The 19,530-nt window shown below is 54.0% G+C and overlaps 1 protein-coding gene across 1 annotated transcript; it reads right to left on the bottom strand.

Annotated features, from left to right (window-relative positions):
* Positions 1-6,933: 6,933 nt before the first annotated feature.
* On the bottom strand, positions 6,934-10,566 carry IDI1 (isopentenyl-diphosphate delta isomerase 1). The gene is made up of 5 exons (XM_045072339.1): positions 10,421-10,566; positions 10,126-10,277; positions 9,904-9,996; positions 9,397-9,527; positions 6,934-8,810 (listed from the first exon to the last, which is right to left on the bottom strand). Exons 1-5 carry the CDS (start codon positions 10,531-10,533, stop codon positions 8,493-8,495), a joined length of 807 nt encoding a protein of 268 aa, XP_044928274.1. The 5' UTR covers positions 10,534-10,566; the 3' UTR covers positions 6,934-8,492.
* Positions 10,567-19,530: the final 8,964 nt, after the last annotated feature.

The following is a 19,530-nucleotide window of genomic DNA, read 5'->3' as shown; positions in this document are numbered from 1 at the left end:
AGGAAAATGACGTGTGAACGAAGAAACAGAAAAGAGCAACAGGTGCCCCAAATCCCAGAGCTGGGGAGTGTAAGTAACAAAATTAAAAAGGTAGATCAATGATATCAAATCTCTCTGCTTCAAAGGAAATAATCAGTGAAAGAGACCTTACGAAATGGGAGGAAATATTTGCAAACAATGTTGTTTTTTTTTTTTTTTTAAGATTTTCTTATTTGACAGAGACACAGCGAGAGAGGGAACACCAGCAGGGGGAGTGGGAGAGGGGGAAGCAGGCTTCCTGCTGGGCCGAGAGCCAGATGCGGGGCTCCATCCCAGGACCCTGAGATCATGACCCGAGCTGAAGAAAGACGCTTAATGACTGAGCCACCCAGGCGCCCCAAACAATGGATCGTATGAAATTAATAAGCAGAACACATTCCTACAGGCAATTCTCCAAAGAGGATGCACAAATAACCAATCAGCACGTGAAAAGATGCCGAAAATCACTAATACAGAGGAATGAAGATGAAACCTACGTGAGCTCACTCCCACCAGGATGGACACTCGAGAGAACAGGTGTTGGCGCGGACGCGGAGAAGGGACCGCTCGTGCGCTGTTGGGGGGAATGCAGACTGGTGCAGCCGCTGTGGAGAACAGTCTGGAGGGTCCTCAGGAAGCTAGAGTTCTCACGAGCCAGCAGTTCCACTTCTAGGTAGAAACCCAAAAGAAGGGGGCCTGGGAGGCTCCGTTGGTTAAGCGACTGACTTCACCTCAGGTTATGATCCCATAGTCCCAGGATCGAGTCCCACGTTGGGGTTTCTGCTCAGTGGGGTGCCTGTTTCTCCCTCTGACCCTCCCCCTTTCATACTTTCCCTCTAAAATAAATAAAATCTTTTTTTTTTAAAGATTTTATTTATTTATTTGACAGAAATCACAGGTAAGCAGAGAGGCAGGCAGAGAGAGAGGAGGAAGCAGGTTCCCCACTGAGCAGGGAGCCTGATGCGGGACTTGATCCCAGGACCCTGAGATCATGACCTGAGCCGAAGGCAGAGGCTTAACCCACTGAGCCACCCAGGCGCCCCTCGAATAAATAAAATCTAAAAATAAAAAGCCCCAAAGAATTCTAAGTAGGATCTCCAAGAGATGTGTGCACCTCACTCTCTGCAGAATTACGGCAGTCTGTAGGAGGGCACACCCTCGAGTCCGGGGATGGGCGGATGAGTAGAGGGCCCAGAGAAAAGCGGGCACGAGGGCCAGAGCGTGGATGGACCGTGAGGACCTTGCCGCAGAAGATAAGCCATTGAGGAATGGAAGCGTACCCGGTGGCTCAACCCGGTCTCGAGTCCGACCGTCAAAATCCCGGAGATGGGCAGTTGAGGGGCGGAAGCGGCCCGGGAGGGATTGTTGTTCCATGGGGACAGAGTCTCAGTTTCGCAGGATGTAGAAGTTGTGAAGGTGTGGGTGGACTGAACAGCACCGGCCGGTGTACTTAGAGACGGGTGACGCGGCAACCGGCGGTCTAAGTGTTTCTGAAACGAAACTTTCAGCAAAGAACAGCCCTGGCCCAGTGGCTCAAGTGGTGAATTTCTGCCAAACACTTAAAAAACATCAATCCTTCAAGGGTTCCCAGAAACAGACAAGGCGCGCCTCGGAAGTGATCCCATGGGGCCGGCCTTGCGGGGACACCGAGGCCCGGGCAAACACCGGAGAGCAGGGACCGCGGTGAGCGCCGGCGCGGGAGCCTCCACGGAAGGCCCGCGGGGCTCTGCGCGCAGGACGGAGGGTCGCGCGGCCCGGAGGCTCCCGGGCGTCCAGGACGGCGGGCGGGCAGAGGGGACGCGTCCGGTCAACGCCGCGGCGCGGGCGAGGACCAGGAGAGCCCGGGACCGTCCGATCCCGCGCGGTACCCGCTCCCGCGAAAGGTCGAAGCCCGCGGCGGCGGCGTGAACGGCGGGTGGAGCGCGCGGCCGCGGCCCCGTCGGTCCTCGGAGACCCGGCCCAGGCCGCCCCCGCGCGGGCCCCGCGGCTGCCCGGCCCTGAGGTCCCGGCCGGGGCGGCCGTGTGGACCGGGAAGGAGGGGACCAAGGGGTCTCCGTGGCGGGCGCGGAGCTGCGGGACCGCACGGCCGCGAGGACGAGCCGGTCCGGCCGCGGGACGCTCAGGCTCCGGCCCCCGCGGGACGCCGGACGAACGAGCCCCGTTTCTGGAAGGGGCGACGCACGGAAGGACCTGGAACTGGCGGGCGCTGTGGCCGCTGCAGAGCGCGGGGCGCGGCTCGGGGACCGCGGAGAGACCCCGACCCCGACCCCGCCAGCGCCCAGGACGTGGGGGCTCCGGCTGTCCGCCCCGCTGTCCGTCCGCCCAGCTGTCCGTCCGCACCCCCCACCCCCGCGGCCCCCGTCGCCGTCCGGCCGCGCTTCCTGCGGGAGTCGAGCCGGGCTGCGCGCCCCACGACGGCCGCGCGCGCCCGCAGGGGCAGAGCGGAGCGAAGGACCCCCACGTCCCGTCTGGGAGCGCGCCTGCGGGCTGCGGCCATCGGGGGCGAGCGGGGCCGGAGCGGGGACCCCCGGAGGCCGCGTGTGGCCCGCAGCTGGGGCGGCCCGCGAGCGCGGTCCTGCGGCGCCCGGAGCCCCTCCGAGCGGAACGAGGGCTCTACAGGCAGCCGCACCTCCCGAGCAGGCCCGCGGGGATGGGGACAGTGAGTACATGGAGCAGAGGCACCCGGCCTGGGGGACAGCCCAGGGCAGGGACGTTTACTGTGGCAGCGGTTGTCAAGAACCTCATCCCGCGGAGGAGCTGGCCGTCAGGTTGGGCCCTGCAGCCTCCGTGAGGGGCTCCGCAGTCCCCTGAGCCCATCACCCCCCCCCCCACCGCACCCCACACTGCTGGCAGAAGCCCCAGCACCGAGGTCTGCCCTGGGTCAGGCCTCCAGGCTGGCTGCAGGCCCCTGAGCCTCGCGGTGCGGGTGACGGCGCCTGTCCTGGGCCCTGGGAGCTGGCTCCGTGCTGGTGGCAGCCGGCCTACTCCGGGACACTGTCCTCGCCTGGAAACCTGGACTTAGCTTGACTTCCACTTTACTTCCCTTCCTTGTTCCAAGCTCTCCCTTGTCCTCTCCCAAGATGTCAAAAAGAAATGCGATCTCACTGATTCATTCCACAACGTCAGCATAACTTCCTGCACACCCTGAAGCTCCCTCTCCGGTGGGCGCTCTCCTGGCCCAACCCTCTCGGGGTCTCAGTCTCTCGTCCTCTTTTCGGCGTGTGCTAACCTGCTTAGAAAACCTGCCGTTTCCGGTGAAGAACGTTCCGTGGTCGTGCGCATGTCCCTGGAGCTAGAACATTCTCCGATGCTGGTGGCGTCAGCCAAAGCGCACACCGATTTCTGAATCAAGGACTGCGGTGACGCTTATGTTTACCTCGTGGACTGGCATCACCCAAAGACGAGGAAGGGCGGCACGGGGGGTTGATGCTGCATTCGTGCACCCACCCCTTGACCGTAACTGGGGGCTGTGAACTGCTTGGGAAGTTGGAGCATTTCAGGTCTTGGTTCACGATGAGCTGGGTGAGACCAAGCAGTCCTAAATCTGGGCTGACTCTCCACAGAGACAGGTCACTTGTGAGTATCTGCCCACTGCTGGGAACCACTAGTCCCTTCCCCGCTGGGCGGAGGTGCCGGGCGCCCTTCCCTCCGGGCCTGGGTGTCCTTCCTCCACTCCTGAGCAGGCTAACTCCTCACCCGCAGCCTCAGGGAGCGGCTGTCCGCACCGCTGCTGCCGTATCACGGGCCTGAGTGTGGGTGTGGAGAGCGGGCACTGCGTTCCAGTCCGGCACTCGGCTGTAATGGGAAACGCGGGGCGTGCCAGCGTTTCAGATTCTCATTGTTCTTCGGGGTTTTGGCCACCCCGGGTAGTGTCCTCGCTGCGGAAGGGAGGCGTGATCATGGCACAGGCTTTAGGAGTCATTACCACTGTCTGGGCGCCTTTTGTTTTGTTCTTTGGTGTTAAGCTTGTCTTATTCCGGAAAGGATTTTATTTGATTTTTTAAAAAATATTTTATTTATTTGTGTCTTAGAGATAGAAAGAAAGAACACAAACAGGGAACAGCAGGCTGTGAGAGAAGCAGGCCCCCGGCTGAGCAGGGAGCCTGATTCGGGACTCGATCCCAGGACCCTGAGATCATGACCTGAGCTGAAGGCAGAGGCTTCACTGACTGAGCCACCCAGGCGCCGCTCCAGGACGGATTTTAGAAAATATGCGGGAATTACTGAATGAAACACCCCCAGCTGCCCCTTTCCGAAGGCATTTGTCTGAAGGAGTTGGCTGGGAGACCACTAAGGCAGGGGTCAAAGCGAGGATACCCAATGGCACCCGCGTCCTCTCTGCAGCCTGGGGGATGAGGCGAGCTCTCCCAGAGCTTGGCCATACACCGTGGCATCCGCGTGGGTGTGCGGACGTGCCCCCGCCTGCTGGCCCTCTCTCTCGGGGATCGCTTCCAGTCCCAAAATACTGGTTACACAGACCACACACAGCCTGACCTAATCCACCAAGGACAGTGTGAAACGCACAGTTGCCTCACAGCTCGTTATAAAATTAAACCAGAAATGACAGGTGTGGACTCTGATGCCAGATGACGTGTGTTTACTGCTCCAGTCCAGCCGGCCTTCCATGGCGCCCCGGGGCCATGGGCGATACTACGGAAAGTCAGCGGGGAAGAGAGTCCCTCAGTGCATTTTCCTTCTTCCTTTCTTTTTTCTTTTTTTTTTAAGATTTTATTTATTTATTTGACAGAGATCACAAGTAGGCAGAGAGGCAGGCAGAGAGAGAGGAGGAAGCAGGCTCCCTGCTGAGCAGAGAGCCCGATGCGGGGCTCGATCCCAGGACCCTGAGACCATGACCTGAGCTGAAGGCAGAGGCTTAACCCACTGAGCCACCCAGGCACCCCTCAGTGCATTTTAAAAAAGAACACGCTGCTCAGAAGAGACACATTTAAAAACAACTGAGAAAAATCTAATATGAAGGAGGAAAGTCAGTAAGAAAAAAGACCACAGCTGTGATGTACCAAGAAAACAAGGGTGGCCATCTGGGTAAAAGAATGAAAAGCACTCAGTTGGCCAAAATACCACAAAGTTCTATTAAACAGGAATTTAGTGCAAATTTAAAACACAGGTGATGCAACAGTTTGAATCTTTGTATGTGTCCTGGCAGGGGAACTAGAGAAATCCATAATCATTTTGGATGTTCCATCATCCCACAAATAATAAGCGCATCAAAGAGAAAAAGTGAAGTTCTCAGTAACTGAAAACCCAGCAAATAGTTATCCAAGCATAACAAAACCCTTGGAATTTTCCTTTTGTGCTATTTTTTGGTGTGTGTGTGTGTGTGAGTGTGTGAGGGTGTGTGTGCGTGCACGTGTGTGTGTTTTAAATAGACTCCATGCCCAACACGGGGCTTGAGCTTACAACCCTGAGATCAAGAGTTCTGTGCTGTGTCCTGCCTTGGAACTTTCCTAAAGAAAATTTCAGTAGGATCTGAAAACAGCCACCCCATCCGTCACACACTCCAAGATCACGCAAAAGCATTAGAGCTTTAATACCAAAAGTAAGAAGTAAGCGCACATGTCAGCCCGCCCTCCCACGCACCTCCTAGTGAATTTGGGGAATATCCCTGAGCAGGACGTGGGTGGGAAACTGCTTACAGGTTCAGACCTGTGCTGGGAGACCTGATTCACTTCTTTCAGAGTCGTGTAAATCAAGAGGATGACAGACACTGCTGATAATTGAATAGCAACATGTCTGACCGACTATGTGCTTTTCTATAGTGGAGCAAAGACACATTACTGTAAAAATCCTAGAAACATTGGACAAATACAGCTCAGTTTGGGTCACAAAGAAATGATAGCTAATAACTCAATAGCAAAACAATAATCTGATTAAAAATTGGCAGAGTTGTAAGCACATTTCTCCAAGGACGACATCCAGGTTGGCAGTAGATCCACAGAAAGATGGTCAACATCCCCGAGCATCAGGGAGATGCAAATCCAAACCCCAAGGAGATACCACCTCGGAATCAGCAGCACCAGAAACCACAGGTGCTGGCGAGGATGTGGAGAAACGGGAAGCTCGTGCACTGTTAAAGATTTTATTTATTTATTTGACGGACAGAGATCTGTCCGTGAGGATCCGGGCGGGCATCCAGCCTTACAAAAGAGTGGGGTCCCCATCCCTAGGAATGCCCACGGAATGGGCCCACCCATGTTGGGGGAATGAAAGCCATCAAGCAGATGGAAGGACCACCTCTACCACCCCTACCTGAGAATTCCGTGGCCTGCCGCCCCGGGACCCATTCACATGGCTCCGAGTTCTGTCCCTGTGCCCATCCCTCTCCTGGGGGCTGGGGCCAGCCAGGGGAGACCACATGCCCCCTCCCTACAGAGTCTTGGTTTTCTCATTCTCGTTCTCTGGCCAGTATAGGCTTGAAGACAGAATAATCAATTTTATTTATTTTTAAAATTTTGAGAGAGAATGCTCACAAGTAGGAGGGGCAGAGAGAGAAGCGGACTCCCTGCTGAGCAGGGAGTGGAACTGTCAGACTCCAGGATCACAGCCAAGAAGACGCTTCACCAACGGAGCCACCCAGGCGCCCCCAGAGTAATCAGTTTTATAGAAGACTACTTCTGGCCCCTAGAGGAGGTGTCAGACACCTATAGATTTTGAAGATCATGAATTTTAAGATAAAAAAGGTTTTGCTCTAAGGGTTTCATCAGGTCAAAGAACACTCATCCTTCCGTGTTCCAGAGAGACCTTCTACTACAGCGATAGCCATGACATCTAGGGCTGCCTGAAGGTTTACTGGGTGGACGAGGTGTGCAGTCCAGTGGCGCTCTTGGTTATGGATCCCTTGACTTTATTAAATGGCTAAATAATGGGATTCAAGTCTTAACAAAGCAGACAACAATATTAAAATGTGGTATTTCTTTTTATTGTTTTTGCTTTTCAGGAAAATTAGTATTTGCCACACGATCTTGCCTGAAGTTTTAAGTCAACTGTTAAGGGATTTTTCTATTGAATTTACAAAACATTTGCTTTGCTAGAACATTTCTCATCTTTTTGTTATTTGTTACACAACATTCGAGGACAATACGGCTGTCTTAAGATCTCAGACCTGAGAAATCTATGGCAAGACTTCTGGGAAGTGCATTAGTCAAGGTATAATTTAACAATTTGTTTTTAAAGATCTTATTTATTTGACAGCAAGAGAGAGTGAGAGAGAGAGCACAAGCAGGGGGAGCGGGAGAGAGAGAAGCAGGCTTCCTGCAGAGTGGGGAGCCCGACACAGGGCTCGATCCCAGGATCCTGGGAATGTGACCTGAGCCCAAGGCAGATGCCTATCGACGGAGCCACCGAGGCACCTCAGTCGAGGTATAACTGGAGTATGAATATATACACATCCCATAGCCCCAATCGGGAACACGGACAGTCCTATTTCTGTGAATGTTTTCCACCTACAATGTGGCCTCATGTTGTAGAAGTGGTTTTTGACTGGGGGTGCCTCTGTCTTCCAGGAGTCATTTGGCATCAGGGGTCCCGGGGACGGTCGCAGGGGAGGGTGTTACTGGCTTTGAGTGGGTAGAACCCAGGGAAGCAGCCGGACACCCCACAGCACACAGGATGAATTCTCACGGGGAATGAGCCAACCCACGTGTCCGCAGCGTCAAGGTAAGAAATCCTCCCCCAGCTGACTCGCCGTCCACCGGAGCGCGCGCTTTACTGCCTGGCGAAGACTATTGCAAAGATTTAATGACGGAGATCGGGACATACACCACTTAATTTCTCTTGAACCTCCTCCACTAGGTCCATCTGCTCGTACGGAGTGAACTCGGACGACTGTGATGTCGCTAAGCAAGCAGTTCCCCTGCACGTTCTTCTAGACTGTGGGAAGAATGTGAGGATTCGTGGAGCGTCCGGCAAGAGCGAGGTGTTCTCTGCTCGCGGCTGGGACCATCTCAACACTCGGAGAACGAAGAGCTTCACCTACTGTTCCTGCGTTACGTGCGTGACTGGGCACTAACGCGCACTTGCCCTCTGCGTGGACAGCGACCTCTCACAGTGTCTTCTATGAATAACAACGCGCACATGGGGTGTGTGACAAAAATTAACAGGTGGGTCGTATTTTATTTATTTATTTTAAAGATTTTATTTATTTATTTGACAGACAGAGATCACAAGTAGGCAGAGAGGCAGGTGGAGAGAGAGGAGGAAGCAGGCTCCCCGCTGAGCAGAGAGCCCGATGCGGGACTCGATCCAAGGACCCTGGGATCATGACCTGAGCCGAAGGCAGAGGCTTTAACCCACTGAGCCCGCCAGGCGCCCCCGTGGGCTGTATTTTCAACAAATACTGGTTGTGAAGTATCAAGGTTTGAAGTGAGTTCTTATGGGCAATCAAATTTCTAAAAATTCACGTTAAGTTTCGTAAGTGGAGAAATTTTTCACTACGTCGCTAAGCACTCATTTCAGGGTCACATTCTGTGTATCTTCTTATGGTCGACAAACTGGTCCAAGTGGTCCAAGTTATCCCACCACTTGAAGAGGAAGGCATCGGCAATGATCTGAAACCACGGGGTCAACTTGATCTCCCCGCAGGCCGCCTTCTTCAGAAGCGCCTTCAGCTCTTCCTTGGTCACGTAGCAGTGGCTCTTAATCTCATTGGGGTCCGGGTTCACCGTCACGCTCTTCCGCAGGAACAGGATGTAGTCGATCTCGTGCTCGCCCCAGAGGCCGTCGGACTGAGCCTTGTAGTGGATTCGCGTCAGGTAGCTCATGTCCTCCGGAGGCACCTGCGGTGGGAACCAAACAGCAGCGGGGGCTGCAGCACCAGTGACCTCTAGCCGCAGGCGCCTGGCCCGGCGCGCCCGGACCCCGCACCACGGACCCCGCACCACGGACCCCGCGTCCCGCCGCCTTGGAGGGCGACCGTCGGACCGGCGGCGCGTGGAGGGGTTCCTGGAGCCGCAAGTGCCTAACCCTTTCTGCCCGCAGGACCCAGCACTCGAGTGTCCGGAACAGAAAACGTGGCTCACGGCGCGGCGTGTCCTGCCGCCCGCACCGTCCGCTGCTGCGCTCTCGGTCTCATTCCGGGCCCAGCAGGCAGCAGGGCGGAGACTGCGTGTGCCCCACCCGGCGATCGGGCCGGCCATCGGGCCGCAGCCCCCACGGAAGGGACCCCCGCCCCGCTCGCTGACCAAGACATCGGACTTTACACACGGGTCCCGGGTCGATCCGCTTGCGCCGGGCCACACCGTGCCGCGGAATCCCAGTGCGCAGGCCCCGACGGAGGAGCGTTCCGGGGCGCTCACGAGGCCGCGCGGCGAGACGAGCCCCAACGGCACGTTCTGGCCGCGGCGTCCCCCGCCGGCCGCTTACCTCCTCCATGGGGATCCCCAGCTCCGCCTCCAGGCGCCTCTGGGCCGCGCGCCGCACCCCGATGGCCTCGGCCTCGTCCAGCTCGCGCGGGGTGCTCAGCGGGTGGCTGCAGCACGAGTTGGTGAAGCAGCCTGCGGGGACCCGCTCGCGTCAGCGGCCCGTCCGGTCGCTGCGGCCGCGCGGGACGGACGCCTCGGTCCACAGCAACAGGAGGGGCGCCGGGAGAAGGTCCGCCTCCGCTCGGGTCGCGGTCGCAGGGTCCCGGCATCGACCCCGCATCGACCCCGCATCGGGCCCCGCTTCCCTTCCCCACGCCTGCTTGGGCTCCGTCGGTCGCGGCCGAGCACGTAAACCCTCCGGAAGCCGCGTGTCTCCGCCCGCCGTCTCGGCGGACCCCGACGCGCTCCGGGCCGGCCCCAGGGGCCCCAGCGCGGGGCCCGCGCCGAGCTCCCGGCGCCGCGCACGGGCGTGCGCAGGCCCGAGCGACCCCGCGGGGTCCGCACTCACCGGGAAAGGTGATCTTGGCGTCCGAGCGCTGCTGCAGCAGGAGCCGGTCGTCCGCGTCGAACAGGAACACGCTGAAGGCGCGGTGCAGCAGCCCTGCGGGGCCGGCGCGCGGGCTCGTCGGCTCGGCCCCGCCCCCGGCCCCGGCCCCGCCCCCACACGGCCCAGGCCCCGCCCCGGCCCCGCCCCCACACGGCCCCGGCCCCGCCCCCGCCCGGCCCGCACCGCGGTCGATGTTGGCGTTGAGGTGGCAGTTGCGCTTGGTGTCGGCGCCCACGCGCCGGTCGTCCGCGTCCACGACGATGCACATCTCCGACAGCAGCTGCGCCTGCCGCGCGTCCAGCTCCTGCGCGTCCGCCTCCTGCATGCCGGCCGCCCTGGCCCGGACACGGCGCCGCGCGTGACCGCGGGTCCCCGAGACCGGCTCCCCCGGCCCCAGCGCCCGCCGGCTCGGTCCCGCTCCCCGCGCTCCGCCTCCGCGGCCCTCCGCGCCCGACCCCGTCCCACCGGGTCCACTTACCTCAGGCGGCCGCGCTCCGCCAGATCTACCCCCGGGCCCCGCCCCCAGGCCTGGGGCCCGCCCCTCCAGGCCGCGCGCCCAATCCTCTGCGCCCGCGCCACAGAGCGCCACATGCTCCCCAGCCAATCGCGCGCCGGCCGCGCTGACGTCACGGTCGCGCGAGGGCGTGTGCAGGGTCCCGACGCCGAGGTGCGGCGGCTCCCGGTGCCCTCTGAGCCGCGCTGTGCTGAGCGCGGGGCCCGCGGAGCGCTTTTAAGGAGGGAACGCGTCCGCAGGGGTGAGGCGCGCGGCTCGGACCCTACCCGCCCTTCCGCGCGCCCGAGACGCCGAGCCGCGCGCCCGCGCACTTCCGGGTCTGGGTGGTGCGAGCTCCGACGCGTCGTGACGTGTGTGCGCGAGGCCCTGTGCGCCGTGAGCGGCTGCGGCGGGGGGTGCGGCGGGGGCCGCGCTCGGGTTCGGGCCGCGCGGCGGCAGGACGAGCGCCGCGGGGCCGCGCCGAGTGCCCTGGCCCCGGCGGCCGCGGTCGCACGGCCCGCCGCTCTCCCCGCCGCGGCCCCCGCACGGCCCCGCACTCGGAGTCCTGAGCGCCGCGTGCTTCCGCGCGGCCGGGGCTCCGGTCGTTCGGGCGTCCCCGGCGCGGTCTCCGGCCCCCGCCGTCCGCGTCCGGCCCCGCCACAGGGGCCGACGGCCTGGGGCTCGGGTCGGGATCCGGCGCCCTGCTCGGCGGCGCGGGGGGACCCGCTGCGCCCCCTCCGCACCCCTGCTGGTCCCCGTCTCTCGCCGTGTCTCTGGCGAATGAGTAAAACCGCACAGAAGTGTTTGATGATGTGCGGCGCCTGCGGGCTCGGCCGGTTCAATAAAGCCGCTGCCTTCGCTCGGGGCCTGGTCTCGGGGCCTGGGGTCGGCCCCGCGTCGGGCCCTCTGCTCGGCGGGGAGCCTGCCCCCCCCCCGCCTCTGCCTGTCAAATAAAAGTTAAGAATAAATAGATACATGAAAAATAAATAGGCAAAAGACAAAGTCTATTTAAAAATTCTCGAGTGTTGGATCAGAAGGTGCGCACGGTCGAGGGAAGTGCGGGGACAGGCCGCAGACCCCGCAGAGGCGCGGTTCCGTTCTGCGCTTCCGTCCCCGGGCCGCTGTCGCCTCCGAAGAAACGCTTGCCCCCCGCACTCGCTGGACACCGCCGGCAGCTGCTTTACCCGCCCTTCCGGATGACGCCGCGGAGTTTGCTTTGCTGAGAACCAGCCACTGCGCAGTCCTGCCCACGGCCCACGGGCAGGGTCACCTTCCCCAGGGACTGCGCGGCCTCCCGGTGAGAACTTCGCTGACTTCAACCCCCAGGATCCTGCAAGGACTTTAACACATAAAAATTGGAAATTTCTGGGCGCCTGGGGGGCTCCATGGGTTAAGCCGCTGCCTTCGGCTCAGGTTGATGAGGGAGCAGGAGGCTGGCTGAGAACAGAGCAGGGGCTGGCGCCCTGCACCCCCTCTCCACCCACTCCCCTTGGTAACATGTGTGACATCCCTCAGACACCCCTGACTGCCCTACAAGAAGAGCAAATGGTTATCTTGCAGAGATCACAGTCCTGCAAGGCAGGAGTCTCTCTTGGTTTACAAATGTCCTTGAGATTTACAACAAAGAGGTTACCTTATCAATAGCCCAATTTCCAAAGACACAGAACTCAGTTCCTCAAGCCCTAAGGTCACCCTCCCCTCCATAAAAAACCGAAGGAGACGGAGGTAGAAGGAAAAGTAAATAAAGTTAAATTTCTTTTAAGACCTAAATCTCACTCACAAGGACGTTTGATAGCAGGAATGTAACATTCCACCAGGAGACTCCCAATTGTCTTTATGTTAGTGCCTCATTAGAGGGAAAGTGGCCTTGGCTTGATGGTAACCAGGCTTTCCATATCCTGACGGTCTTCTTTATCCCAATAGCCCTTCTGAACACCCCTTTGTCCTCACCTACCCAACTCCTGTGTATCTAACCAGCCACTCCTCACAACCCGGGGCAGCAGCTCTTCCTGCCCACGGGTCCTGTCCCCGTGCTTTAATAAACCACCATTTTGCACCAAAGACGTCTTAAGAATTCTTTCTTTAGTCATCAGCTCCGAACCTCACCCCACCGAACCTGACTTAGGCTCTGGGACTTCATCATTTTTGGCGAGCCAGGCAGGAGATTCATGAGTCTTTACATTTGGACTCTGAGCTTCGGTGCAAAATTGGTGAGTACTTTCTCTCCTTTTCCTGTATGCTCATTCCAGGGCTTTTCAAGGAGTATGGTCTTATTGGAACACTTGCATGTCAATTGCTCAGGCTGTAATCCTCTAGCCCGTGGCTACTCTACGGGGCGGAGAACGTCTGCCTTTTGGCTGTAAGCTAGTACCCTGGCCGGAATGGCAATAAGACCCAGAAACTTGATGGCCTCTCTTTGTTCCTGTTCTTATAGAAAGTTGTCTCTCTTGGGCACGGGACAGCCAACTAAGTCACCGGGACAGCTGCCAATCTCAAGACTCCCGTGTGAGGTTTCCTCCTGATTGATCTAATGTGATCCCCTCCACATGCCTGGTCTAGCCACTTCTGGCCGCGAGACCTCCACTGGGAGCCGGCCGAAACCAGTACCCGATTGAAAACGCAACCGGGGACCGTTTCCTAGGGAAGTTGGCTGCAAGGGCCACATGTGCTGGAATGTCGCTTAGACCATGATGGATTTCAGTCTTTACTGTTTCTCGTCAGTGTCGTCTGCAAACCACTTAAAGCTATGAAATTGGGTAATTTCCCCTTGCCAAACTTTTCTAGTATTTCCATGGGTTAAAATGGCAAAACAGTATGCAGTCTTCAGGACAGACAATGAGCATGGCATGGCACAGCGTTTTGGTCCATTCACCAGGCACCCATCAGCAGCCTAGGATGCGATGGGGAAGTGGAGGGACGCCGGCACCCCTCCAGGGCCTTTTATGGCAGGAATGTCTTCCCAGGGAAGGCAGGATGGTGATCAATAGCGATATCTTGAGGGATGCCTCTGGTCGCTTTTGACACACAGGAACCTCTGACATATCCTGCGTGGGACGCTACTCAGGAGTCAGGGGGGATTTGGTAATGGACCTTCTTTACTTTTCTGGAAGCATGGCCTCAGTAGGCTTCCTCAGTTCCCAAGGACTCTACCTTGGGGTGCCTTTTAACGCACTGGAAATAATTTGGATTGCAAAACTTAGGAAAGGACTGAGCTCCTGTAACACTGCATGGCCTCAGTGGGATCTATCAGTTAGATCTCCTCTGCAGGAAGCAGGGCAAATGGACCTAAGATACCTTCACCGCTCATACCTAGGCCTTCATTGCTCTGCACCAGGACCCCAAGTAAGGGGCTTTTGCGGAATGTGTTTGCCCAAATGAGTCAGCTAGTAAACTTTCTCCTGACATATTGGATGGTAATTACGTAAATAAGCCTTCTTCTAGTAAACCCAGGTTGCTGGGCCATCCCTAGCGAAGGGGACTCTGGCGTTATTCCTGTTTCTCTTAATAGATGTGGGGGCTTCTCCCTCACTCACTTCCCGTGTTAATGGCTATAACTGGAGCCAACTGGGGTTGGTCTAACTCGAGACAGAGACTATAAGGAATATTCCCAAGCAGCTGCCGAAACTCTCTTTGTTTCGGGGAAGTTTCCCTGTGTTCTCTGGCCGACTTGGACTGCTTAACCCCTCCCCCCTTGCTGGTGGGAAAGCATGGCGTCTGCTCCTCTGTTGGGGCTTATGAGCTCCAAAACCGGGAATCCTTTCTCTGCCTCCTGGCAGCGCTTTGTTTCTTCTGTTTCCCCCTTATTGTGTTTCTGTACCAACGCGCGTGCAGCCTGCATGACTGGCCTCTAGATCATGCACCACGGCTCCTTCTCTCTTCACTGTCAAGGAGCAAGAAGAGCACCCCCTGGACCTAACACCCCCACTCCAGATCTTCCCACGCACGTCTCAGGTAAACATTCAAAGTGGAGTGGGCCCAGGTGAAAAGTAAATCAATGTTGAAACTAAGTTAAGTTTGTTGGTTTAATTAAGATAAGACCTGTCTTTGAAGTTACAGCAGTAAATATGAAACTTTTATTCTATCAAAGTTTACTAAAGGTCAAATAAGCTTATGCTACTTGTTAAAATTTGTTAGCAAAGAAATGACTGAACTGATGGGTAATTGTCTGTCTCAAAGTTCTAATGGGTAATTGCTGAAGTAGCTTTCAAAGTCTTTGGTAACCTGAAAGTTTTAAAGTTTTGCTTGGATGACAAATGGAATTAATTGTGGACATCTAGGTCTTAACCAAACAGGATAAAATGCTAAGTCATTAATTACTGAATGTAGGTTTGTGCTTTTGACTTCTTACTGCAAAGAAACTAAGAGTATTTAAATCTGCTGGTAAACTTGTTTGCCACTTAACTGATTCATAAATTTGCCACCTGAAGAATTCTGTTGTGTAACAGTTCACAATTGGTTAATAACTAAAGGTGTTTCTAAGAATACAAAGTTCTGCTTAGTGTAACTAAGACTGATGGAAATAAGGGAAACTCTAGGAAAGTATATGATAAGTAAGAAAGATTTAAGGAATGGGAATACATTTTGTTGAGGGTAAGGGAAGGTAATTTTGTCCTAAAGGAGATGGTTGTTTGGAAGGAAATGGCTTGGGACAAAACCTGAATGCAAAGGAAAGTTGTAGAAGGTTTGTGAACGGAAATCTTCACAAAAGAAATTTTAGATATGGTCAGGACAGACTAAAAAAAGAAAGAAAAACAGCCTCCAAGGTAATTTAGCACTCTCCTGACCTGCCTCCACACAGATTATACTTCCTAGTATAAGGGCCATTTGGCCTTGAGAGATTAAGGAAGCAGCCCAACCTTGAGGGACTGTGAAAACACCCTGTTACCATCCTCCATTGCCTGTAACCATAGAAACTCACTCTAATCTGTAAAGAGTGAAACGGGAGTGATCACCTCCCATTAGCCAGAGATGCCCAAAAGGGGAAAGATCCCCCTCCTTTGTCTGCGACATCATTCATGATGGGAGGGAAACCCAGAAAACTCCTATCTTAAGACTGCACACTTAGAAATAAAATAAAAAAAGGGAAAGACACTGGTATAAAAGGCTGGTTTTCTTTCTGTTTAAAAGGGGCAAAGTTTTCTTAGCTAATTGATCTGTTAAAAAGTGTAAATGGTTTTCTCTTTGCCTGCCTGAAAAATTCAGTTCCTATGTTTTGTTTTATCAGGTGTTTAACATCCCTAATTATATTTAGGCATGTGTTTTTAAACTTTCTAAGGTTTTAGCAATTGTTGACAAGATTTAAACCAATGATAAACCTTGGGTTACATTTGGGAAAATGCTATAACTATTCTAGAGATTCTATGCATTTCCTAAAGTTTTAATGTTTTGAGAGATCATCACTTGATATTGTAATTATGGAAATGTTATGTGTCACAGAAATAACCTGATTTTCTTGCAGCTAAATTGTAAATTCCCATGTCTCTTTAGCTCTAACCATATCCATTCTGAGTTTTTGTCATTTATAATTGTTTTAATTCTCTTGTAAAATGAGTTTTATCTTCAAGGAGATTCCTATAAAGGACTTTCAGGACAAATACAGATATTTGATATACTTGAAAGTCCTAAAACTGAAATGGGTAAGAATTTCCAAAACTGACTAAAGCCGCATTCACCAGATTTAGTAACATGGGACTAAATGAACTAAAAGATTATAGTGTTGTGTCTCTTAATGTTTTGTCTTATTTTAAACATTGCCGGTTCTCTCTAATGTTTGCTCTTCCAGACTAGGGATACTTTTTCTTAAGTTATCTGTAACTTATAGAGATGTATAAGTGCTCATTTGTAAAAGTGCTCAAAGCATTCAAGCTTTTCTCTCTATATGAACCCTCTGAAACCAAAAGGTCTCAGTAAGCATTCTTCTATGGCAATCAGTCATTTGCATAAGTTCAATAAGAATCTGTTCTCCTTGTAACAGGACACCATTGGAAACTGGTTATTTTACCAAGGTTTTGACTGGAATGTCATATTTGAGAAAGATATGCATAGACTCAGATATGACCAGACAGCTTTAAGAAACTAAGGTTGACTTTATGAAACCTGGAGCCATAAAGCCTCTTGGGACTGTTGGCCTGATACCTTGCTTACAGAGTTCCCAGCAGCCTCACCAGGTGAGTAAAGGATGTCACTCCTTGGTAGGTGCGGACACTCAGAAGAGGAACTCGCACAAATCAACAGGTATTGCAGGCATGCCTGATGGCAAGTACAGGGCTTGGCTTCTGGCCCGGAGAGGCTACTAAAAGTTCAACCTAGAGATTCCTTATAAGAAGTTCCAGCAAAGCAGACTCTAAAAGATCTATATGATCACACTCAACTGTTCTTGCTGAGCTTATGTAAATAATGGGCCAAGTTTGTTAAAACTGGACCTGTGTCACAAGTGAATTAGTCCTGATTTCGCTATCTCTGTAAATGAGGGTTATTTTAGAGAGAAAAATTGTTTTAGTAACACACCTTTGTGGATGTTAAATTCTAGATTTGATTGTCTTTAAATGTTTACCTAAGCTAAACAATTTGAGGTAAACTTCAGAGAAGTTGTACAATAGCTTCTTTAGTTGATCTGTTTTGTGGGGATATTCGCAGACCCCACGGCACATGATTAAACTGAAAAATGGGATTGATTCCCCTACAATTGTATAACTTAACTAACACCTTATGTGTGGCTGGGATAATGAAATTGCCTAAAAGCCAGCCTATTGCACTCCATAGGATTAACTATGGACTTGGAGGCACCGTGGATGACCCCACTTTCTTTATGAGTGGATTGTATGATGCATGGGGGACTCCCCTTATCTCTTGACAAGTTCTCCCACTTGACAATGATCCTCTGTAATCAGGATATTGTTAAGGCTGGACCACTCAAAGGTCTTCTTATTGGTTTCATCCCTTAGTCATATTTATCCTAGAGGCCACCTCTGTTGAGGTGCGATTGCAAACAGATGCTTTAGCTAAGCATAGAACAGCCCTCATAAAAGGAGCCTCAAAGCTCACTATGGGACAGTCCCTGACTGTAATGATGTCACACCAGGTCCAAATTTGTCTTAGTAGCCAAATTGTCAAAGCCTAAGAATTAACATTTATACTGACTCCAAATATGCCTTCCTGGTACTACATGCCCAGGGAGCTATTTGGAAGGAAAGGGGATGCTATCAAGCCATAACTCCCAAATCAAATATGGGCCTAAGTTACAAAACCCTCCTTATCGCTATTCTAAGGATGGCCTTAGATGTCCTGACAGCAGCCCAGGGTGGCACATGTGCAATTAAAGCTCTACAAGGTCCCCCTCTCTCTTTTAGTGATTAGTTAAGTTCCTGGCTTGAAGGAGGACTATGGCCAAATCTCCTTCTCGGGCTTCTCATTCTTATCGCCTTATTAACCTTAATATGTTGCTCTGTTCAGTGTTTCTCTACTTGGTGCGAGAGTCCATTGCTGCAATGACTTCACCACGGCAGACGATCCTTGTCGCGTGAGAGGATGCCTCTTCACTGTCAGCGCTGGATTCGGCTGCCTCCGCCTTTCGTAACTCCCCTATACATTCCTCCACTGATCAATATTGACCCCAGTAGGTAGGGACAGCTCTACACCCCTATTCACCACGAAGAAGTTACAGAAGATGAGACCTTCCACCTTCAACCACCTTAAAGATTTAAGGGTCAAAATTGTTCAGGGGGGAATGATGAAGGAGCAGGAGGCTGGCTGAGAACAGAGCAGGGGCTGGCCCCTTGCACCCCCTGTCTCCCACTCCCCTTGGTAATATGTGTGACATTCCACAGGCACCCCTGACTGCCCTACAAGAAGAGCAAATGGTTATCTTGCAGAGATCACAGTCCTGCAAGGCAGGAGTCTCTCTTGGTTTACAAATGTCCTTGAGATTTACAACAAAGAGGTTACCTTATCAATAGCCCAATTTCCAAAGACACAGAACTCAGTTCCTCAAGCCCTAACGTCACCCTCCCCTCCATAAAAAAACCGAAGGAGACGGAGGTAGAAGGAAAAGTAAATAAAGTTAAATTTCTTTTAAGACCTAAATCTCACTCACAAGGATGTTTGATAGCAGGAATGTAACATTCCACCAGGAGACTCCCAATTGTCTTTATGTTAGTGCCTCATTAGAGGGAAAGTGGCCTTGGCTTGATGGTAACCAGGCCTTCCATATCCTGACGGTCTTCTTTATCCCAGTAGCCCTTCTGAACACCCCTTTGTCCTCACCTACCCAACTCCTGTGTATCTAACCAGCCACTCCTCACAACCCGGGGCAGCAGCTCTTCCTGCCCACGGGTCCTGTCCCCGTGCTTTAATAAACCACCATTTTGCACCAAAGATGTCTTAAGAATTCTTTCTTTAGGGGCGCCTGGGTGGCTCAGTGGGTTAAGCCGCTGCCTTCGGCTCAGGTCATGATCTCAGGGTCCTGGGATTGAGTCCCGCATCGGGCTCTCTGCTCAGCAGGGAGCCTGCTTCCTCCTCTCTCTCTCTCTGCCTGCCTCTCTGCCTGCTTGTGATCTCTCTCTGTCAAATAAATAAATAAAAATCTTTAAAAAAAAAAAAAAAAGAATTCTTTCTTTAGTCGTCAGCTCCGAACCTCACCCCACCGAACCTGACTTAGGATCTGGGACTTCATCAAGGTCATGATCTCAGGGTCCTGGGATCGAGCCCCACATCGGGCTCTCTGCTCAGCAAGGGGCCCGCTTCCTCCTCTCTCTCTGCCTGCCTCTCTGCCTGCTTGTCATCTCTCTCTGTCAAATAAATAAAATCTTAAAAAAAAAAAAAAAGGTATTTCCTTCATCCCGGACTCCACCAAGACACAGGTTGCCCCCCCCCCCGCCCCCAGGGCGCGTGTCCCACCCACGGACGCTGGCGGTCCCCGGCCGAGGTCTCCCTGGACAGCACCAGCACTGCCCAGCAGGAGCCAGCGGCGCAGCGCCCCGGCAGGCCCGCGCCCGGCCCGCGCAGACCCGCAGTGCCCGCTTCCGCGGGAGCGGCTGACGGAATCCTTCTGACCAATGGCGAGCGCGGGCTCCGGGGCGGTGAGTCACCGCCGCCGC

Source organism: Mustela putorius, unplaced genomic scaffold, assembly GCF_011764305.1.
Source record: "Mustela putorius furo isolate JIRA1106 unplaced genomic scaffold, ASM1176430v1.1 tig00004033_pilon_pilon_pilon, whole genome shotgun sequence".
In the NCBI taxonomy this organism is placed as follows: domain Eukaryota; kingdom Metazoa; phylum Chordata; class Mammalia; order Carnivora; family Mustelidae; genus Mustela; species Mustela putorius.
The sequence above is the reverse complement of the archived record's forward strand: the minus strand, read 5'-3'. Positions and strand labels throughout refer to the sequence as shown.

Bases quoted from the DNA above. Each gene is read 5' to 3' on its own strand.
- IDI1 (XM_045072339.1), bottom strand. From the start codon at position 10,533: ATGTGGCGCTCTGTGGCGCGGGCGCAGAGGATTGGGCGCGCGGCCTGG. The intron at 9,997-10,125 runs GTGCGGGCCGGG...CCGGCCCCGCAG, and splicing joins CAACGCCAACATCGACCGCG to GGCTGCTGCACCGCGCCTTC. The intron at 8,811-9,396 runs GTAAGCGGCCGG...TTCCCACCGCAG, and splicing joins TGGGGATCCCCATGGAGGAG to GTGCCTCCGGAGGACATGAG.